Source organism: Macaca mulatta, chromosome 2 (assembly GCF_049350105.2).
Source record: "Macaca mulatta isolate MMU2019108-1 chromosome 2, T2T-MMU8v2.0, whole genome shotgun sequence".
Classification (NCBI taxonomy): domain Eukaryota; kingdom Metazoa; phylum Chordata; class Mammalia; order Primates; family Cercopithecidae; genus Macaca; species Macaca mulatta.
In genome coordinates, this window is record NC_133407.1 from 81,939,117 (window position 1) to 81,958,834 (window position 19,718).

General features: G+C 41.2%; 1 protein-coding gene across 2 annotated transcripts in view; it reads left to right on the forward strand.

The window, feature by feature from the left end:
* The first annotated feature begins 802 nt into the window (after positions 1–802).
* The window catches only part of PRKCI (protein kinase C iota), an 85,060-nt gene continuing 66,144 nt past the window's right edge, over positions 803–19,718 (forward strand). The window contains exons 1-3 of one of the 2 annotated variants that reach the window (XM_015131633.3): positions 803–1,149; positions 2,481–2,539; positions 13,912–14,033. In XM_015131633.3, coding sequence (XP_014987119.1) covers positions 2,526–2,539; positions 13,912–14,033 — 136 coding nt within the window. In that variant the 5' untranslated portion in view covers positions 803–1,149; positions 2,481–2,525. The remainder of the gene's footprint in view (positions 1,150–2,480; positions 2,540–13,911; positions 14,034–19,718) is intronic. The other variant, XM_015131632.3, reaches the window with a different exon arrangement.

The window sequence follows — 19,718 nt, forward strand, 5'->3', positions numbered from 1 at the left end:
CTTGATTGGGCAAGTATTCATTATGCTCTTGTTCCATGCAAGGGCAGTCTACAAGGGCCTAGATATGGGGGCCCCCAAATAAGAAAAATCGGGTTTTCATCCTATCTTCTGGTTGACTTTCTTCCTTTATTATATTTGTTACATATGTTATTAAATTATTTCCATAAAAGAGGTTACGCTGAGCAGGTAACCAAATTCTTGTTCCCCAAAAAGACATGTATAATTTAGACGATTTATGCAATTAGAAGATGGGAGACTTAATCAGATAATAAAGTCTAGAACGTGAGAAAGCCCAGTCATTTCCAGGACCTTCAGATGCCCAAGCTGGATCCAGGTTTTCCACCCCAACAGCTCCAGGGAGCACGCTGGAGAGAGAGACTTCACCAACGGGAAGGCGCGCAACCCTACGCGCAAGGAACCTCAAGTCCCAGAATGCCATGAGGACTCCAAATCCCAGAAACCTGCACGCAAATCTATCCCGGGTGCCAAGTCGGCCGACCGCAGGCGTGACCAAGTTGCGAGGCTAGGGTGAGGTGTCGTAGAATTTGTCCCTACCATTGTTCCTCCAGGGAAGAGACTTTAGTGATCTAGAGCTGGTCATTGTCTCTTTCACAGCTCGCGTGAAAGCACCCCTCCTGGCCTGTTTGATGCCATAAGCAGCGTCTCCCATTCCCTCTGTCTCCTTTCTCTGCCCCCGTAAGGATGGTTCAGCCCGGCATTGAGGCTCCTTGAGCTGGCTAGATGGTTGCGCCCGCCCTACCCCGGAATGTGGGCCTTTGGAGCGAGCGAAGTGGGAGGGACCGACGCAGGAGGTGTCCTGGGCCCGGGCGGCTGTAGAGGCGGCGGCGCCTACGGGGAGTGGGAGGAGCCGCGCGGTTCCGGCTGCTCCGGCGAGGCGACCCTTGGGTCGGCGCTGCGGGCGAGGTGGGCAGGTAGGTGGGCTGACGGCCGCGGCTCTCCGACAGGCGCGGGCGGCGGAGTCCCCCACGGGGTCCGGAGCGCCCCCCCGCACCCCCGGCCTCCAGTGTTGAGGCGGGGGAGTGAGGAGATGCCGACTCAGAGGGACAGCAGCACCATGTCCCACACGGTCGCAGGCGGCGGCAGCGGGGACCATTCCCACCAGGTCCGGGTGAAAGCCTACTACCGCGGGTGAGTGTCCTGGGGCAGGGCGCGTGGGCGGGAGGGGACAGGCCGGCTCCACTCGGCATGGAGGAGGGGAGGGTGAGGGGCTGGAGGTGTTGTAGGCGGGTTGGGCTGGGCGGGCGGGCGGCTCCGGTGACTCAGGGCGAATGACGAAGTGATGGGGGTGGGGGCGAAGCAAGGGGACGCAGGACTGGAGGGGTACCCAGGTATGGCAGTGCGGGGACCCAAGGGGCCAGAGTAGGGTCCGAGGAGGAACCTAAGGGATAGAGTAGGTGCACCTGGTGTGGACGAGAGACTCGTCTACTGAGAGCTTTGTAGTGGCCTTGCATCCTTAAGTCTGGGTGTATTTGGGGTTGCGAGTTGAGGATTCCAAGCGGTGCTTTAGTTAACTCTGTTTGCTGTGGGGATAGAAAACGGGACTACTTCAGTTAGCTGGCCGTTTTGATTACCAGCAGGCCTAACGCCTCTTGTTCTCTTAGATATATCTTCATCCCCGTTGTGTTCACGTAGTGTATCTGCACTGCCAGTATATTAGACATAGGGGTTGTATTTAAGAATCAAGTCGATGCGTTTTCAGGGACGTGCAGTGGGTACTTATGTCTCGTCAAGATTAAGTTGCATGTGTGTAAATCAAAATTTTGTGAGCCTTTCTTTCTCGGTGTTGTTTGAACGACTACCCGATAGGGTGAGATACTGCAAAGTGCGACTAGCCTAGTTGCAGTTTTAAATTCTCTGATCTTCACTCTTACTATGGTTACAAGAAAAAACCCAGTTCTGAGTTCATTGTGTTAAATCATTTTCTGTCAGTGACGCAAAGTGTCCCCTTCCTTTAAATACAGTTGTGGTTTGAATTTTTTTTTTTTTTTTTGAGATAATTATGTTTAGGAGCATTAGAAATGTGAAATGTTAGTGTGACCATAAAGGTTTGAGACTGAGAAGTCACAAAAAACCCAGCTACTTTGACTTGCCTTACTGCTTGTCCAGGTAGAAGTAAATTGCTTTAAAAAACTCAAGCAGTGGTAGGTTGAAATTGTAGTGCATACTTTTACATTCCTGAGAGGATCAGTGAAGATAGCAAACTCTCAAACTGCCTCTCTTGTTTTGATTTCAAAGAAAATCTAAGCCCCTAAATGTTGTGTTGATTTGATGTAAGGACTTACTAGTTTGCTGCCATGAAGCCTCTGGCCTCTGTTTATTGTTAGCCTGACTGTATGCAGGAGTAGTTTATTGGAGTTATATAGGACAGTATGATACCTTTGTGTTTAAACAGGTAAAATTGAATAAGGAGATTTTGATTTTAAATCAGTACCAAGAAATCTGTGTATGTTTTTTTAAAGTTTGTAGTTGTCACAAGAACTGTTTTGACTTGAGGATGGTCAGCCATGAACTTTGCAAGGTGAGAAAAAAGCTTCCTTTGCTTTTTTTAAAAACCCTTACTTGTAATTTGATGAATGAGATGTTTCACTTTATTTTATTTTGTTTTTGTTTGTTGGTTTTTGAGACAGGGTCTTACCCTGTTACCCATGCTGGAGTGCAGTGGCATGATCTTGGCTCACTGCACCCTCTGCCTCCTGGGTTCAAGCAGTTCACTTGCCTTAGCCTCCCCAGTAGCTGGTATTACAGGCATGCGCCACCACACCGGGCTAATTTTTGTGTTTTTAGTAGAGACAGGGTTTCATCATGTTGGCCAGGCTTGTCTTGATCTCCTGGCCTCAAATGATGCGCTCGCCTTGGCCTCCCAAAGTGCTGGGATTACAGGCATGAGCCACTGCGCCTGGCCCTAAGGCTTTCAGTACATTCTTGGCTTATTAAATTGAGATCATCTTCTCCAATGAGTCTATGAAAGGTAAGAAATTAGTGCTTCTTTCTATTTTCCCATTTATATTAGTTTGACACATGTAAATAGGCCTAGTTAGTAAATGAAAATCGTTGTAAACTTCTCCTTTGAGAAGAAATCAAAGTCTTGCTGTACTTCATGAATTTAGATAGCAAATTATCTTAGCGTATTGCTCCAGTTATTAAAAAGAAGAGAATAAGGACATACAGCTTCTGTAGTGTTTGACTAAAAATTTTCGAAGACATTCAAGGTAACATTGTCTTCTAAAATCTGTGAAATTTTGCTGAGGCACAGATAACCTCTTGCCCATTGTATACTGGTCTTTGTTCAGTGAAAGCTTTCTAATGGTACCTTCATTTCAAGCCTCATTTAAAGACAATATCAGCACTCTAAATTGTACCAAATTTCTGTCCTCTGAAATTAGATCTGTTAAGATTATGTGTTTGTATAGTCTAAACTGATGATTGTGGTATTACATAGTCAGCTGCTCATTAATATAGATGAAGCTAAAATGAGTCACGGACAAGGATAGTTAATAAACAGGTTGGCTAACTAGAACACCTACCTGATTTTAAAATAGAAAATGCTTCCTTTATTCCAAGAAATGTAAGAACATTCTGCATTTGAAAAAGTTTTCTTTTCTCTCCAATCTTCTGAAGGGCCATTATTACATAGCATTTCCTCTATCCCTCTACCCTTTTCTTTCTTTCTTTTTTATATAGAGACAAGTTCTCACTGTGTTGCCCAGGCTGATCTCAAACTCCTGGGCTCAAGTGATCCTCCTGCCTCACCCTCTCAAAGTGCTGGGATTACAGGTGTGAGCCACCGTACCTGGCTCCACTACCCTTTTCTAACAATATTTCCTTCCAGTGAATGTTGACTCATTTAATAGCCAGCATTTTTTAGTGAATAAATTGCCCTCTCTTTTCAAAGGTGTGTATAGTGTTGTTATTCTGTTAAGCTTGATCTCAGTGAAAACGTGTTATCTCTAGATCAAATAACATTTAATTTTTTTCTAGTTTTTATTTTTATTTTATTTATTTATTTTTTTGGAGATGGTGTCTCGCTCTGTCGCCCGGGCTGGAGTGCAGTGGCGTGATCTCAGCTCATTGCAAACTCCATCTCCCAGGTTCAAGAGATTCTCCTGCCTCTGCCTCCTGAGTAGCTGGGACTACAGGCGTGCACCACCACGCCCAGCTAATTTTTGTGTTTTAGTAGAGACGGGTTTTCACCATGTTCGCCAGGTTGGTCTCGAACTCCTGACCTCAAGTGATCTGCCCACCTCGGTCTCCCAAAGTGCTGGGATTACAGGCATGAACCATCTTGCCCAACCAATTTATATCTAATTTTTAAGCAAGAGATTAATAGCACTGAAAATTCAATTTTATTGGACACCACATCTTAGTTAGATGCCTTTCTCATGGCCTGCACTCGTCGTTTCCTAGCAAGGAAGGTTTCCAGTGAGGGGCCTTCAATTATTACCTAGTGTTATTAGTTTGGAGGAAGAGAAACAGGTTTTGCTAATTAGTGATAAACTGTCAATGTATGTGCTTATCCTTATATAAAATTACTTGAAATTATGGGATAGACTTTACCAAGGCAACATCTGGACTGCTCGTATCTTTACATTATATGTGTATGGAAATTTTTGCAGAAAGCTTGTAAAAGTTCTTTTTAAACCACTGCTGCCAAGCAGTAATAACAATACAGAGGATTCCTTCTGTGCACATCTAGAAATAAAAGATTGTTAACTCTTTGCATATTTGGAATAGCTGCTTCAGTGAAGAAGTATGTAGAGTTTTTCTTACTGTGAACAAGTCTTGGCAAGACTTGTTTTTGAAAGAAATGCAAGATTATTTTAGAAATATACTTTAGTAATGGTTCTGAGGAAATACGAGTAGTATCTTGAGGGTTGGGGGGATGTTAGCTGATTGGTCTTGGAGCTTCAGCCATGGCACCTAACCCTAGGGCAGCTTATCCATAGCTTGGCCAGAGAGAGAAAAAAATAGAGCATGCTAGCCTGGTGCCAAAAAACCAAAACCAAACACAAAAAACCCTCAGAAATTTGAATGAGATAATATGGAGATAAAATTGGTCAGCACTGGGAACTGAAGCTGGAGTTGCAGAGAGAGTCTGATGAGGCCAGAACTGACAATGTGCAAATGAAAGTTGTGAAGAAGCAGAAACTGAGGAAGCAAAGGAGAAAGAAGCAACTCTGTATAGAAAAATTCTCCCCAGAGGTCCTTAGTTCATGATGGCTTTTGAATGCAACTCCCACCCCCCTTTTACAATTTTAGTGTCTGTTGTTTTTTTTTTTATGATTGAAATGTGCCTACTTTAAACATGAATTTTAAAAATTCCGATCTTGCTTAAGATTTCAAATATTACCAGAGATTATTCAAACTGAGTTTAGTAAATATTGTTGAACATCTGTAATCCAGGCACATGATGCTGTCGTAGCGCAGAGAATGCAGAGATAGGTAAGGCTCTGCCTTTAAGGAACTAAGAGACTTGCGGAGGGAAAGACATGAGTTACAATAGAAACAATTAAATTTGAAGTACGTATGTAAGGTATTTGCAGGAATGGATATTGGGGAGGAGTTTGGGATGATGGAAACCTCCCTGGAGGAAATGTCTGAGGCTTTTAAAGGATAACTAGGAGTTTGCCTGGTGAATAATGATGTTAGATGGGTGTTATAGGCATTAAACAACCACTAAGTTTGGAGAATTAAGATCAGTTTGGTTGTTAGTCTCATATTCATTCCTTATTAGGATATAAAGTATGAAGTAGGCACTGGTGAGAGATGAGGCCAAGAAAGTTCATAGGGGCTAGATTGTGAAGACACTTGAATGTCATAGTGCAGAGTTCAGACTTTTTCTCATTGATGAAAATTTTAAGTAAGAGAAATACATAATCAGATTTCCATTTTAGAAAGATAACACTTGAAATCAGCATGGGAGATGGATTGGTGATGGGTGAAACTGATTTGGAGGCTTTTGAAGTAGTCCAGGTGAGAGATTTTTTTTTTTTTTTTTTTTTGAGACAGAGTCTCGCTCTGTTGCCCAGGCTGGAGTGCAGTGGCCGAATCTCAGCCCACTGCAAGCTCCGTCTCCCAGGTTCACGCCATTCTCCTGCCTCAGCCTCCCGAGTAGCTGGGACTACAGGTGCCCACCACCTCGCCCAGCTAGTTTTTTGTATTTTTTGTAGAGACGGGGTTTCACCATGTTAGCCAGGATGGTCTCGATCTCCTGACCTCGTGATCCGTCCGTCTCGGCCTCCCAAAGTGCTGGGATTACAGGCTTGAGCCACTGTACCCGGCCCAGGTGAGAGATTTTAAGGAGAGAGAAAAGAGTATATGGATTCAGTGGAAATTTTAAGGGGTAGTATCAGTAGAATTAAAGGTAGTCTTATGGGGGTGACGGGAGTTGGGCAATCATAGGTTTCTTGTTTAAGAGAGACTGGGGAATGTGGAAGAGATCTGTGGGAGAAGTTAATTTATTGGCTGAAACAGTTCCCTGAATTTTGAGTTCGAGGTGCTTATGAGGTATTCAGGAGGAAATGTCAGAAAGAACGGAACAATTATTTATTGTCTGTCTGCTCTATGTTGCAAGCACTGTGCTTGACAGCTAACCTATGTAGGAATGTGACTGAGAATGATAATAGAAACAAAAATGACACCAGTGGCCAAATACAGATCACAAAGGCAAGGCACTAAAACTAAATATTAAAAATACAGAAATACAGAAAGAGGCTGGGTGCGGTGGTTCATGCCTGTAATCCCAACATTTTGGGAGGTCATGGTAGGTGAATCACTTGAGCGCAGGAGTTGGAGACCAGCCTGGGCTGAATGGGGTGAAACCCTATCTCTACAAAAAAATTAGCCTGTTATCCTAGCTACTTGGAGGGTGAGGTGGGAGAATCACCCGAGGCCAGGAAGTCAAGGCTGCAGTGAGCTGTGATTGCACCACTGCACTCCAGCCTGGGCAACAGAGTAAGACCCTGTCTCAAAAAAAAAATTTTTATATATACACACACACACATAAAGTTCCCCTGTAGTCTCTCACTCCCACCTTATTTTATTTTATTAGTTCATTTTTATATATTTAAAGGGTACAAGTGCAAATTTCTTTCTTTCTTACATGCTTATATCATGTAGCGGTGAAGTCTGGTCACTTAGTGTACCCATCACCTGAACAGTAAACAGTAAAACCTAGAAAATTACCTGTACCCGATAGGTATTTTTCAACCCTCATGCCCCTCCCACCTTTTGTAGTCTCCAATGTCTGTTATTCCCTCTTTATGTCCATGTGTGTCTTTTGTTTAGCTCTTGCTTATAAGAGATTATGTTGTATCCGGCTTTCTGTTTCTGATTTTTTTCACTAGGGATAATGGCCTTCAATTCTATCCATGCTGGTCTAGAAGACGTGATTTCATTCTTTTTTATGGCTGTCTCGCTCCCACTTTTTAGAGGTAGCCATCGTTAACAGTTTGGGATATTCCATATCATATCGGTATATTTATAAGTATAGATATATATGTGCATACACACACATAGACATACCCTTTCATTTTTCCAATAAATGAGTTCATATTTCCACACATGCATCTGCAACTTGATTTAAAAAATCATGGTCATCTTTCCATGCCAGGATAGACAGACCTCTTTAAAGTTGGTAATATAGTGTTCTACAATTGTTGTTGTTGTTGTTGTTTTAAGAGACAGAGTCTGATTCTGTTGCCTACGCTGGAGTGCAGTGGCATGATCTAGGTCCTTTGCAGCCTCAACCACCTTGTCCTCCCACCTCAGCCTCCTGAGTAGCTGGGATTACGGTGCGTACCACTAGGCTCAGCTAATTTTTTTTTTGTATTTTGTAGAGACAGGGCTGGTCTCCAACTCCTGTGCTCAAGTGATTCTCCTGCCTCGGCCTCTCAGGGTGTAGGAATTACAGACATGAGCCATTGCACCCAGCCACCATAATATGTTTAATCTTTTTTCGGGTTGATGAACATTTAAAGTTGTCTTCATCAACTCACTATTTCAAATAATGTTGAAGGAATCTCCTTATATTTAATATATATTCTTGCAAATATAGTCAAAGATATGCCTATCTCAAAATTTGATATTGTTTCCCAAAAGAGCTTAATTTACATTCTTAACAGCAGGACTAGTGAAACTTCTTCCTTATATTCCCATTGCATGTTATCTGTCTTTTAAATTTTTGACTGTCGGATTGGCAAAAAAATGGTAACTTATTTTTACAAGTATCTTTTATATATTAATGATAATTTATATTTCTTCTGGATTGTTTATTCCTATTTTACCCATTTGCTGTTGTATTATTTTTCTTATTAATTTGTTGACAGGACATTGACATTTTGTTAAATTTCCCAGCATTTCCCCAATCTGTTGCTAGAGTTTTTTGTTTTTATTTAATCAAATCTGCCCTTTTTAAGAATTTCCTTGATAGTTTCTGGACTTGCTGTCTTAGGTAGATATTTTTCATTTAAAAATATTCTATTTTTCTTCTATTATGCAACTTTTTTTTTTTTTTTTGAGACAGAGTCTCGCTTTGTTTCCCAGGGTGGAACCCAGTGGTGTGATCTCGTCTTACTGCAACCTTTGCCTCTTGGGTTCTAACAATCCTCCTGCCTCAGCCTCTTAAGTAGCTAGGATTATAGGTGCACACCACAACACCCACGCCACAACACCCAGCTAATTTTTGTTTGTTTTTTGAGACAGTGTCTTGCTCTGTCGCCCAAGCTGGAGTGCAGTGGCATGATCCTGGCTCACTGCAGCCTCTGCCTCCTGGGTTCAAGTGATTCTCCTGCCTCAGCCTCCCAAGTAGCTGGGATTACAGGCATGTGCCACCATGCCTGGCTAATTTTTGTATTTTTAGTAGAGACAGGGTTTTGCCATGTTGGCCAGGCTGGTCCCAAACTCGTGACCTCAAGTGACTCACCCGCCTTGGCCTCTCTAAGTGCTGGGATTGTAGGTGTGAGCCACTGTGCCTGACCTATTATGAAACTTTTAAAGTGATTATCTTTTCAGTGAATCTGGTATTTTGGGGTTTAGTCATTTATAAGGTACTGACACAACTTTTTATTTTTCAAAATTTATTCTAATACCATTATTGGACAGATTGTCCTTTTATCACTGATTTGAAATGGTAACTCTGTTATATACTACATTTCTCACAATGTGCATAGGTACTTTCTGTTGTTTCATTGATTTTAGGGGAGAGATCTATTTTTGCACATACCACTATTGGTTTAATTATTGTAGTATTATAGTTAACTTTGATATATGTTATGGAATGGCTTGATTCATTACTTAATTTTTTTCTTTTTTTTTTGAGATGGAGTCTTGCTCTGTCATCCAGGCTGGAGTACAGTGGCATGATCTTGGCTTACTGCAACCTCTGCCTCCCGGGTTCAAGCGATTCTCCAGCCTCAGTCTCTTGAGTAGCTGGGATTACAGGCAAGGCGCCATCATGCCTGGCTCATTTTTGTATTTTTAGTGAAGACAGGGTTTCACCATGTTGGCCAGGCTGGTCTGGAACTCCTTACCTCAGGTGATCCATCTGCCTTGGCCTCTGAAAGTGCTGAGATTACAGGCCTGAGCCACTGTGCCCGGCCTGTTCCTGTATTTTATAATCATGTGCTTTTGTTAATGGGGTCTTCTCATAGACCTATTATATACTGTTTTCTTTTTGTATGTTTAAATTAAACTTTCCACCTTACTAATAATTTACCTGTCTTAGAATTTTTAAGGTAGATAATGTCATCTGCAAGTAGCAGTTTTGCCTCTTCTTTTCTATATCTTATTTATTTATTTATTTATTTTATGTTTTCTGAGACAGAGTCTCTGTCACCCAGCCTGGAGTGTAGTGGTGTGATCTCGGCTCACTGCAACCTCCGCCTCCCAAGTTCAAGTGATTCTTCTGCCTCAGCCTCCTGAGTAGCTGGGATTACAGGCACGCACCACCATGCCTGGCTAATTTTTGTAGTTTTAATAGAGATGGGATTTCGCCATGCTGGCCAGGCTGGTCTTGATCTCCTGACCTCGGGTTATCCACCCACCTTGGCCTCCCAAAGTGCTAGGATTACAGGTGTGAGCCACTGCACCCAGCCTTTTTAATTTTTTTAATTTTTTTAATTTTTAAAATTTATTTTATTTTATTTTATTTTTTGAGACGGAGTCTCGCTGTCCCCCAGGCTAGGGTGTAGTGGCGCGATCTCGGCTCACTGCAAGTTCTGCCTCCTGGGTTCACGCCATTCTCCTGCCTCAGCCTCCCGAGTAGCTGGGACTACAGGCGCCCGCCACCACGCCCGGCTAATTTTTTTTGTATTTTAGTGGAGACGGGGTTTCACCGTGTTAGCCAGGATGGTCTCGATCTCCTGACCTCGTGATCCGCCCACCTCAGCCTCCCAAAGTGCTAGGATTACAGGCATGAGCCACCGCGCCCGGCTGCCTTTTTTATTTTTAATCATTGGCTAGGATTTTCTAGACGGTATTGAATTGTAGCAATAATCTCTTATCTTAGTGAAATATAATAGAAAAATTTCTGTCAATTAAAGAAAAAAACTTTTAAAGAATTAAAGTTAGTGTTATTCAGAAATGTTACTGAGACCGAGTGCAGTGGCTCACGCCTGTAATCGTGCCACTGCACTTCAACCTGGGTGACAGAGCGAGACTCTGTCTCAAAAAAAAAAAAACCTCAGCCAAAAAAAATGGAACAAAAGAAAAAGAACTGTGATAAGTATTTGGCACTTTTTTTTTTTTTTGAGGCACATTCCTACTCTGTCACCCAGACTGAGTACAGTGGTATAATCACGGCTCACTGCAGCCTTAACTGCCCAGGCTCAAGCAATCCTCCTACCTCAGCCTCCCAAGTAATTGGGACTGTAGGCACGCACCACTATGTCTGGCTCATTTTTAATTTTTTTGTAGAGACAAGGTCTGCCTATGTTGCCCAGGCAGGTCTTGAACTCCTGTACCCAAGCAATCCTCCCACACTGACCTTTCAAAGTGCTGGGATTATGGCATGAGCCACTTTGCCTGGCTGCACTCATTTATTTTCATTTATTTTTCATTTTTTGAGTCAGTGTCTTCCTCCATCACCCAGGCTAAAGTGCAGTGACATAGTCACAGTTCACCGCAGCCTCAACCTCCCAGACTCAAGCTGCACTTATTTTTATTTAGTCTTCATGATAATACTCAGAGGCAGATGTGATTATCTCCATTTTTCAGATGATAACATTGAGACTTAGTAACCCACAATACAAAGCTGAGTGTGTTTTTTTTTTAAGAGACAGAGTCTTACTCTTTTGCCCAAACTGAAGTCCAGTGGCTCAATCATGGCTCACTGCAGCCTTGAACTCCTGGGCTCAAATGATCTTTGTGAGTAGCTGGGAATACACTATGCCTGGCTAATTAAAAAAAATTTTTTTTAGAGACAGGGTCTTGTTCTATCACTCAGGCTGGCCTTGAACTCCTAAGGCGATCCTCCCACCTCGGCATCCTGAGTAGGTGGGATTACAGGCGCAAGCCACCTTGCTGAGCCAAAACTGGACCTTGAACTTCAAAGAGATTTCTCTTTTCCCCTTATTACATTGACAAAGCTTTATAACATTGCTTTTTTACTTTATTGTCAAATTCATATTTCATAATTGTTATTTTTGAGTTCACTATCTTTTTGATTATTAAAAGGTGGAAATTGCTTTATGACTTTTTTATAGTTAATAATTTGGGAGGTGATTCTTTGAGATTATATGAATACTCTAGTCCCCCAAAACATTTTGCCCAATGGTCTTACCATTCATGGATAATCTTGCCTAAACCAATTATTATAATGGTTATTGCAAATAAAAGTATTTTTTCTGAATAGTCTAATTTAGGAGAAAAACTTACAGTGAGGTAGCAGAAGGACTGAATTTGATTCTTTTGGGGGTTTATTTTTTAAAAGCAATTAGTCCTAAGGAAAAACTTTATAATAGATTCTATATTTTAGAATATAGGCACATTGAAAGCAGTTTGTCTTCTGAAACTCAATAGCAAAATTAAAAATGCTTAAAAAAATTCAGCTAAAACCATATCTAAATTCACCATTTTGGGAATCTTTGTGATATAGGAGACTATATTCTGTTGAAGATCAGTGGTAAAATAATTTGTGCTAATGCTGAAGTTAAACTAGAAAAAAAATCATGCATGCATAATTTGTTTTATACCTTTAGAATGTAATATCTTTATTTTGCAGCTCATTTTTAGCTTTGGTACTGTAACAAGGATCTGGTGATTGTGGAATGTTATGAACATAGTGGTTTCGCAATTACTGAGAGAAGTGTTTATATAAAACTCCCTTGAATGTTTTAGTTCCTGGAACTTAAGGAGTGGTAGTTGATAAAGCATAACTCCTTCATTGAGTCTCTGATGGGTGTCTATACTTGAACTTTTTTTTTTTTTGAAACAGAGTCTCACTTTCTCGCCCAGGCTGGAGTACAGTGACGTGATCACGGCTCACTGCAACCTCTGCCTCCTGGGTTCAAGAGATTATCTTGCCTCAGGCTCCCAGGTAGCTGGGATTATAGGCACCCACCACCAAGCCTGGCTAATTTTTGTATTTTTAGTAGAGATGGTGTTTCACCATGTTTGTCAGGCACCAGCCTTGGTCTTGAACTCCTGACCTCGAGTGATCCGCCCGCCTCAGCCTCCCAAAGTACAAAGTATAGCACCTGGCCTATACTTACACATTTTTTTTTTTTTTGAGATGGAATTTTGCTCTTATTGCCCAGGCTGGAGTGCAATGGCTCAATTGGTTCACTGCAATCTCCGCCTCCCGGGTTCAAGCGATTCTCCTGCCTCAGCCTTCTGAGTAGCTGGGATTACAGGCATGCACCACTACACCTGGCTAATTTTGTATTTTTAGTAGAGACGGGGTTTCTCCACGTTAGTCAGACTGGTCTCGAACTCCCAACCTCAGGTGATCTACCCGTCTTGGCCTCCCAAAATGTTGGGGTTACAAGCATGAGCCACTGCACCTGGCCTTATACTTACACTTTCAAGTATTACACAGATGTTTTAAAAGTATTTGTATGTTCTGATAAGTGTTTTTTAGCTTTTGAAAAGTAAAATTTATGTAAAAGCCTTGCTGTTTACAAATGTTTACCTATGTGTTAATTTTAAATGTGGACTTTGATAAGGAAGTTATATTTTCATGATATCCAGTGTAACTAATTTTTTTCCCACTTATTCAAGAAAGATAATTTTACACTTATTCTTTGACAGAGAAATTCTATAGAAATTTTCTTCTTCTAATTTAATTCCAGAATACATTCTTTCAACCCTGTGCCCTCACACTAGTAACCTTGAGGGTTCTTTGACAGAAAGATTGCTTTAAAGCAAGCAATTCTCTTTTGTCATTAAAATAAACTATTTTCTATTTTTATTTTTAAAAACTATTTAAAACAGTATAATTATTCAAGTGTATATATATGTATTTGATTTTTTTGTTTTTATTTTTTTTTTTGAGACAGTCTCCTCTGTTGCCCAGGCTGGAGTGCAGTGGTGTGATCTCGGCTCACTGTAACTTCTGCCTCCCATGGTCCCAGCCTGAAAAAGGATCCTTCCACCTCAGCCTCTTGCTAATTTTTTTTTTGTATTTTTAGTAGAGACAGGGTTTCACCATGTTTCCCAGGCTGGTCTTGAGCTCCTGGGCTAAAGTGATCTGCCCAGCTCAGCCTCCCAAAGTGCATGAGCCACCATGCCCAGCTTGATATTTTAATTTTTACTTTAATGAAATCATTTACTGGAAGCAGTGCATGTTGATGCACACACAAAATGACTGAAGTTCATCAGATTGTCAAGCATTCAGTAATATGTAGATCATTATTTTTAATCATTTTCAAACTTAAAACTCCTTTTCTTTTTCAGGGATATCATGATAACACATTTTGAACCTTCCATCTCCTTTGAGGGCCTTTGCAATGAGGTTCGAGACATGTGTTCTTTTGACAACGAACAGCTCTTCACCATGAAATGGATAGATGAAGAAGGTGAGTGGTAAAGGCAGGGCTGCCTGTGTAAGCATTTTATTTAAGATCTTATTCTATCATTTGTTCTAAAAATATATTAAGAGTCCTAAAAAGTTTAAAAGGAAAGACTATTAGAAATTTGATGTCATTCTTATTTTTTCTTAAAGTATTTAAAAGAATACTGAAGAGTTCAATCTTTGTTTTGCCCCTTTTATACCAAAATGATGTGAAATTAACTTGACTTTTTTTTTTTTTTTTTTTTTTTTGAGACAGAGTCTCTCTCTGTTGCCCAGGCTGGAGTGCAGTGGCCTGATCTCAGCTCACTGCAACCTCTGCCTCCCAGGTTCAAGCAATTCTCCTGCCTCAGTCCTCCGAGTAGCTGGGACTACAAGCGTGCGCCACCATGCCTGGCTAATTTTTGTATTTTTAGTAGAGACGGGCGTTTCACTATGTTGGCCGGGCTGGTCTCAAACTCCCGACCTCATGATCTGCCCACCTCGGCCTCCCAAAGTGCTAGGATTACAGGCATGAGCCACCTTGCCCAGCCTAACTTGACTTTTTTAAGCATGAGGTAAGCATCTCATCAAATAGTGTGATATTTTACTTTAATTTTGTTTTTTATTTGAATTAAATTTTTGTTTGTTTATTTATTTATTTATTTATTTAGAGACGAAGTCTCGCTCTGTCACGCAGGCTGGAGTGCAGTGGCGTGATCTCGGCTTACTGCCAACTCTGCCTCCCGGATTCACGCCATTCTCCTGCCTCAGCCTCCAAAGTAGCTTGGACTACAGGTGCCCGCCACCATGCCCTGCTAATTTTTTGTATTTTTAGTAGAGACGGGGTTTCACCGTGTTAGCCAGGATGGTCTCGATCTCCTGACCTCATGATCCGCCCACCTCAGCCTCCCAAAGTGCTGGGATTACAGGTGTGAGCCACCGTGCCCAACCTTTTTTTTTAATTTTTAAAGACAGGGTCTTGCTAAGTTGTCCAGGCTGGTCTCTAACTCCTGGCCTCAAGTGATCTTCCCACCGTGACCTCCCAAAGTACTGGGATTACAAGCATGAACCACTGCATTCAGCTTCACTTTATTTTTTTAATTTAATTTTTTTTTTTTTTTTTTTGAGACAGAGTCTGGCTCTGTCGCCCAGGCTAGAGTGTAGTGGCAGGATATCAGCTCACTGCAATCTCCGCCTCCCAACTTCAAGCAATTCTTGTGCCTCAGCTTCCCTAGTAGCTGGGATACAGGGGTGCACTACCACACCCAGATAATTTTCGTATATGTAGTAGAGATGGGGTTTTGCAGTGTTGCCCAGGCTGGTCTTGAACTCCTGGCCTCAAGTGATCTGCCCACCTAGGCCTCCCAAAGTGCTGGGATTACAGGTCTGGGCCACCACACCCGCCCCCCAGCTTCACTTTAATTTTGAATATGTGTTGTCTTACATTTTAAGAGATTACGTGTTTTTAAGCTGAATATTACCTTAAAGAAAATTTATGGAATGAAAGTGATTTTGACAATCATTATTTCAAAGTAGCGGCAGAAACCTGATACCTCAGTGACTTGTACTCAGAAAACATTTATCATATATGTAGGCTTACGCCTGTAATCCCAGCATTTTAGAGGCTGAGGTGGGAAGATTGCTTGAGGCCAGGAGTTCGAGAAGAGCCTGGGCAACATTGTGAGACCCTGTCTCTACAAAATGTTTTTAAAACTTAGCTGGGTACGGTAGCGGGCACCTGTGGTCCCAGCTACGTGGGAGGCTGAGGTGGTAAGATTGCTCAAGCCTAGAAGGTCAGGGCTGAAGATGGGCCCTGATTGTGCCACTGCTCTCCAGCAACAAAGCAAGCAACTCAAGACCCTGTCTCAAAAAAAAAAAAAAGGAAAAGCAAAAAAGAAGCAAATATCTGTGTTCTGAGGACAGACATTTCCTATCTTCAAACCCGTAGTCTGATTGGGAGATGGACACATGTGTAACAAATGTGATAAATTCTGGAACATAAACGCATTGGGGCCTTGAGGAATACAAAAGAAGACACATCTGTAATACATCTGCAGTGTTTTACCTAAACCTATAACAGAGTAAAAGTTTTTGAGGTAGAGGAGGTGAGGAGAAAACCATATAGGCTGAAGAAGAATACATAGAAAGGCACAGGAATGTGAAGAACATGATGAGTGAAAATCTGTCATTCACTGTATCTGAAGTACGAAGTGATGAGGTATGAGTTTGGGCTAGACCCTCGCTACTCAAAGTGTGATCTACTGGACTTGTTAGAAATGGGGACTCTTAGGTCCCGCTGCAGACTACTGAATTGGCCTACAGTTTAACAAGATCCACGGGTGAGCTGTATGAATACAGAAATTTGTTTGAGAAGCGTGAGACTAGATCCCCAAGAGCTTTGCAGATCCCATTAAATTTTATTTTACAGGACTGTTGTTGAAGTCTAGTTAAAAGGTACCCTAAAGGAAGGGTGGGTTGGGGGTGAGGGATAAAGGCCTACATATTGGGTACAGTGTACACTGCTCAGGTGATAGGTGCCCCAAAATCTCAGAAGTCACCACTAAAAGAACTTGCTCATGTAACCAAACACCACCTGCTCCTTGAAAACCTATGGAAATATAAAAAAAAGAGAAGATACCCTAAATAGACTACTTTTGTACAATAGTTTTCTGTTAATTGTTATACAAATAGAATTTCATTTTAAGGAATGTCATTATAATATTTAGCTCAATATTTGGGATAATTTCTATCTTCCCTGATATAAAGAGCTCTGGAAAGTCATTATTGAGGCTCCAAGCTATAGGTAAGTGCAAACACATTCTCATTTTTTAAAAGTGTTCCTGGAGTAATTCATGTTCACTGTTCAGGAAAAAAAGTAGTGCAAAAAATTATGAAATGTAAAAGAAGCCCCCTGTTTTTCCTTTTTTCTCTCTCTTCCCTCACCAATTCCCATTGTAAGAGAAGAATAGCTTAGTATATATCCTTCTATATATTTTCTATGCATTTGCAAACATGTATGTTTCTATAAATTCTTTATTAACAGTTTTATTAACATGACAAATGATATACAGCTGATATTTTGCAGTCTTGGTGGACATGGGGAGCTTGGGGCTCAGTGCCACCCATCTTGGCCCTCCATGGCCTTTAAAAAAAATTATATGGGGCGGGGCATGGTGGCTCATGCCTATAGTTCCAGCGTTTTGGGAGCCCGAGGCGGGTGGATCACCTGAGGTCAGGAGTTCGAGGCCAGCCTGACCAACATAGTGAAACCCCATCTGTACTGAAAATACAAAAATTAGCTGAGCGTGGCGGGTGCCTGTAATCCCAGCTACTAGGGAGGGTGAGGCAGGAGAACCGCTTCAACCTAGGAGATGGCGGTTACAGTGACCTGAGACTGCACCATTGTACTCCTGCCTGGGTGACAGAGCGAGACTCCATTTAAAAAAATATATATATATGTGTATATATATGTATATATATGTGTGTGTGTATATATATGTGTGTATATATATGTGTGTATATATATGTGTGTATATATATGTGTGTGTGTATATATGTACATACACACACACTGTTATTCAGTGTTTTCCTTTATAGTGTGCACTGGACATTTTTTCATTTCAGTGTATTTCAATTTGCATCATTACTCTTTTTTTTTTTAGTACTGCATAGTATTACATATTATAGATGTTTCTTGATTAATCCCTTATTGATGGACATTTGGACTATTTCTAGTTTTTCACTACCATAAACAGTATATAATGATTTTTTTTGTGTGACAGTCTCACTCTGTCGCCTAGGCTGGAGTGCAGTGGCTCGATCTCCTCTCACTACAACCCCCTCCTCCTGGATTCAAGCAATTCTTGTGCCTCAGCCTCCTGAGTAGCCAGGATTACAAGCATGTGGCACCATGCCTGCCTACTTTTTGTATTTTTAATAGAGATGAGGTTTCACCATGTTGGCCAGGCTGGTCTTGAACTTCTGGGCTCAAGTGATCCACTTGCCTTGGCCTCCCAAAGTGCTGGGATTACAGGCATGAGCCACCACTCCCAGCCTTATTTATTGATTTTTTAATATAGAGGCTGGGTTCTCACTATGTTGCCCAGTCTAGTCTTGAACTCTGGCCTTAAGTGAGCCTCCTGACCCAGCCTTCCAAAGTGCTGGGATTGCAGGTGTGAACCACTATGTCAAAACATATGTATATCAAAACATCATGTTATAAACCACAAATATAATTTTTGTCAATTAAAAAATTCAACTAGTTTTTCACACAACTACATGAAATGAGAGGATTTTTTCATTCTTGCCCTTACCAACCTTAGATATTATGAATCATTAACATTTTTAAAAATCAGTAAGTGAAATGCTAACCTGGTATTTTAAATTTTGCATTAAGAGGAAGGTTGAGTATCTTTATCTTTTTGACCTACTCTATCACAAAGATAGTTTAAATATGGTTACTTATAAATTTCATGAGTGTCTCACAGTATGTCTTCAGCCAGAAAATGAGACTATATATAATTTAGCACAGTGTGCAACTTATGCTTAGCATTCAATAAAATGCTTCTTATAAACGAATATTATTCTCATTTTAATCCTGTCCTGATCATTTCATACCATTTATTTGCTGATTAGAGTTGTTTTTCAGTCACTGATTTTCAAACTGCAGCGCATGTAGGAATCACTGGACAGTGCTTTTTATTAGAAGTACTTAGTTTAGCGATAGTCCATTAAACATTTTTATAATACCTTTGTATTATCCTTGCCTGGAGAGTTCTGTTCCCAGATTGTCACCTCGCTGTCTCTCATCATTCAGGTTTTAACTTCTTGTCATGTCCTCCAAGAAGCCTTCCTACCTCCATTCACTTTGTATCTTCTTACCGTGTTTTTTTCTCTTGTTTTTCTGTTTTTGGTGGTTTTTTTTGTTTTTTGTGGTTTTTTTTTGGTATGGTAGAATGTAAACTCCATGAGAGAAGAGGTCTTGTCTGTTTCGTTCATGTTGGAGCTGCGTGCCTAGAGCAGTACTAAATAATATTATGCTCAAAAAATATTTGTGACTGGGTGCGGTGGCTCACGCTTATAATCCCAACATTTTGGCAGGCCAAGGCAGAAGGATCCCGTGAGCCCAGAAGTTTGAGACCAGTCTGAGCAACATAGTGAGATAGTGAGACCCTGTCCCTACAAAAAAAAATTTTTTTAAATTAGCTGGGCATGATGGTGCGCACGTATAGTCTCAGCTACTCAAAAAGCTAAGGTGGAAGGATCGCTTGAGTGTGGGAGATCGAGGCTGCAGTGAGCCATTGTTGTGCCACTGCACTCCATCCTAGGCAACAAAGCAAGACCCTGTCTCCAAAAAAAAGATATATTTTTGTGTGTGTGTGTGTGTGTGTGTGTGTGTGTGTGTGTATTTGTGAGTTGTACAAAAGTCTAGGAGCAAGCCTTTCCTGGTTTAATTTTACTTCAGTTATTGGAGACTTAAGCATTGGCAGTTACTGTTTGTTCTGTTTTTTTTTTTTTTTCTTAAAGTAGCATATTTTAATTAACAGATGTACTTAGTAAATTCACTTTCTGATGAAACAGTCCTGTTATAATGCATTTCATACTTCTTTCTCCCTGAGTAGCTATTAAGTTTCCTAATTTTCTGGAGAAAGCTATGAAGCTGTAGGCTTTGTCTTGTTCCAGTAAAAGGTTAAATTTTTCATTAAGGTCT